The following is a 3063-nucleotide window of genomic DNA, read 5'->3' as shown; positions in this document are numbered from 1 at the left end:
TATATATGTCTTAGGATGAATTGTTCTTTAATATAATAATTTTGCATTAGGAAAAATATTTATAATATACCAAATATAATTGCATATATTAATGCAAAATCACCCACAGCAGCATTTCTTACAGTAACATGTTAAAAAGAGAATACTTTCACTTTTCTTTCTGGTTTACAAAACCTGTACAGTTTGTCCAGACACTAATGTCTTTATTTTTTCACATGCAGATCCTAATGCCATCTGTAATGTCTGGAGTGCCATAAGCAGTATGGTTTGGCATAAAGAAAGGCCTGTATCTGTGTTGTACTTACAGAGAAAGCCTTTAAAGTCCTCCGGGCAGCCGTGGTCGGGCCAGTCCGTGTACTGCAGGTGCCAGACGGTTCGCTCCTGTCCCGTGAGGAGGTGTTTGATCTTCAGGCCCGTTGTGGCATAGCACCCAGAGTCCGTGCGGAAGCGCGTCGTGATCTTAAATCGCCCGTATGTAACAGTGTTGTGGCGAGAGCCCAGACGAGGCCAATAGCGGAAACTCTTCTCACGACCCCCTTCCTGCAGGACGGGACACAAAACAAGCCGGTTCAGTGATGCAAAGGCTTATACATCAGATAGAAGATAGCCACTGTATATAACCAGATCTCAGATGTTTTGACTTTCACCTCCTCCGCTGTAACCATTGCGATGATAGCGACTCCTTGTTCCCAAACCATCTGCCAGAAGTCTTGGCAGGTGCTGGAGAGCGGACCCTGAGACGCGATGTAACTCCACTCTTTACCTCTGACCGTAAACTGATCAACAGAGAAACACAGAAAACACAATATAAAAGATGATTAATCTGATTGAAAACAGCATAAATATAGCTGCAATCAGCAATTTTTGGTGTTCAAGCACTTTAAGACCTTCAAGTTCATGCATAAAAAGATAAATTATGCGCAATTTAGCAAGCCTGAATGAACCTAAATCAGAAATAAAAATAAAAATAATTTTCAGGTAATTTAGAATAGAAATATATAAATTTACTTCTATGACTATTATATGCCTGATATCCATAACATTTTGCATGCTTCTTTAGGATCATAAGACACATGTGCTTACCTAATTTCGTGAAGTTCAACAGTGCTGCATGATCATGCATAATTATAATAATAATATATTTTTAACTTATAATTGTGTTTTTCTTCTCCCAAATAAATTAAATAATGTATTATTTTATATATTTATATTATATTATTATATTATATTAGTATCATTATTTTACTTTAGTTTTTTATGTTCTAGTTCAACGTGTTTTAATAATAATAATAATATTATTATTATTAATAACAATAGATTATTATCTCATTGTATTTCTTCCAAATAAATTAAATAATTTATTATATTATATTCGTTTTTATACTCTAGTTTAACATGGTTAAAAAATATTATTATCATAACTATATTATACAAAGTTTTAGGGCATAATAATAATTATTATTATTATAAACAATATTTATAATTATGATTATTATTATAAAACTTACAAGATTACTTGTTTCTAAGATTACGTTTTTATCTGCACGGTGAGTTTTGGGGCAGAATATTAATAATATTGTTATTAATAATAATAATAATGTTAAATAAACACATACATAAATATTATCATGATTATTAAAAGTCTTATAAAAACAGCAGGGTTTCAGCACTTTGAGCCTTAATCCTAAATATTAATTCAATGATCTGAAGCATCAATGCAAAGTGTCCATACATGGTCATATCGTAACATATCTACAGCTCACCCTGATGTGCGAGGCATTGATGTAGCCCGTGTTGTTCTCTTTGGTGGGCACCAGCTCCACACGCGTGTCGTCGTAGGGCAGGACGTCCTGGAAGCGGTTCCTGTCGCTGTTCTCGGGCATCAGAGCAATGGTGCACTCACAGTTGGGCCGCTTCTTAGGCACCTGCTCATACTCGGTGAACACCATCCCCTGCTCCATGCGCTGCTCCAGTATCTTACACTGCAGGAAACACACAGTACGTGAGGCTCTGCTCATCCAGAACCGCCTACAGCACGCTTACAGTGAGTGCAGATGTATTTGAGAAAATTCACTTGTCTCTCAAAATTCCGTACCTAAAATGTAAATTAGTATTTTAGTTGCTGCACCTCATTAATGAACAATCTGCCCTCAACAGAGCTGCTGCTTGATGATGATTAATTAAAACTAGATGTTTACATTTCATAGTTTTGATAGATTTGATTGATTGATAATAATTAGGGGTGTGACGAGACATTTATCCCACGAGACGAGACGAGACACGAGACTGGGTTCACGAGAACGAGACGAGATTTTTAGACTTTTTTTAAAGAAATCCTCAATGATGAAATATATAGGGAAAATAGTCTTTTATTCTTATTAATTAAAATCATGAAACTTATACATTTTCACAAATTTATTAAAAGTTTAACAAAAATTACATGTTTAGGGCCCTATGAAATGTTTTATTTTTTCTCACCATATTATTTATATTTTTTATTGTTACCAAATTCTGTGTTTTAGAATGTCTTATTATTTGATTGCATAAAACAACTTAATTTATTCATTTTTTTCTTAAAGTAGCCTTATGAATATTTTTTCTGGTTATCAAATGAAGGCATAAAACATTAATTTAATTTATCATTTATCTTTTAATTATTGAAAATTAAGCAAACAAGATTTTTTGGCAAACAAAGGGGATTTACTATTAAAATTAAAACATGGAAGACATGTTTTGTGTGATTATTCCTTAAAAAGTAATGTTTGTTTAATTTTAGTAGTAGTAGTAGTAGTAGTAGTAGGCTATGTACATTCTACTGAAAAATAGTTATAGGCACAATGTCTTCAAATCAAACCGGACTTTTATTTTGACGGGTTGCCATGAATACCTTTACAGTTCTGTGTATGAGATATGACGCTAGTTTTACTCAAATCAAATGCTAAAATGCTCATGAAGTGACTCTCAGAGCAGTTCTGGAGATGTTGTTCATGTGTTTACGTCCTCATTTAGTGAGACGCAGACGCTGAAATCACAGCGCGCTTCAGTATGTGTGTAGTAACTGAA

General features: G+C 34.0%; 1 protein-coding gene across 1 annotated transcript in view; it reads right to left on the bottom strand.

Moving 5' to 3' along the window:
- LOC107663133 (tyrosine-protein phosphatase non-receptor type 21-like) overlaps window positions 1-3063 on the bottom strand; it is a 35001-nt gene that overhangs the window by 3735 nt on the left and 28203 nt on the right. Inside the window, exons 18-20 of the mRNA XM_016453292.1 lie at window positions 1764-1982; window positions 648-776; window positions 306-540 (exon numbers count right to left, since the gene is read on the bottom strand). Of these exons, the coding sequence (XP_016308778.1) occupies window positions 306-540; window positions 648-776; window positions 1764-1982 (583 nt within the window). The remainder of the gene's footprint in view (window positions 1-305; window positions 541-647; window positions 777-1763; window positions 1983-3063) is intronic.

Source organism: Sinocyclocheilus anshuiensis, unplaced genomic scaffold, assembly GCF_001515605.1.
Source record: "Sinocyclocheilus anshuiensis isolate Anshui unplaced genomic scaffold, SAMN03320099.WGS_v1.1 scaffold767, whole genome shotgun sequence".
Classification (NCBI taxonomy): Eukaryota; Metazoa; Chordata; class Actinopteri; order Cypriniformes; family Cyprinidae; genus Sinocyclocheilus; species Sinocyclocheilus anshuiensis.
Note: the sequence above shows the minus strand (reverse complement) of the source record. Positions and strands in the feature narration are given on the sequence as shown.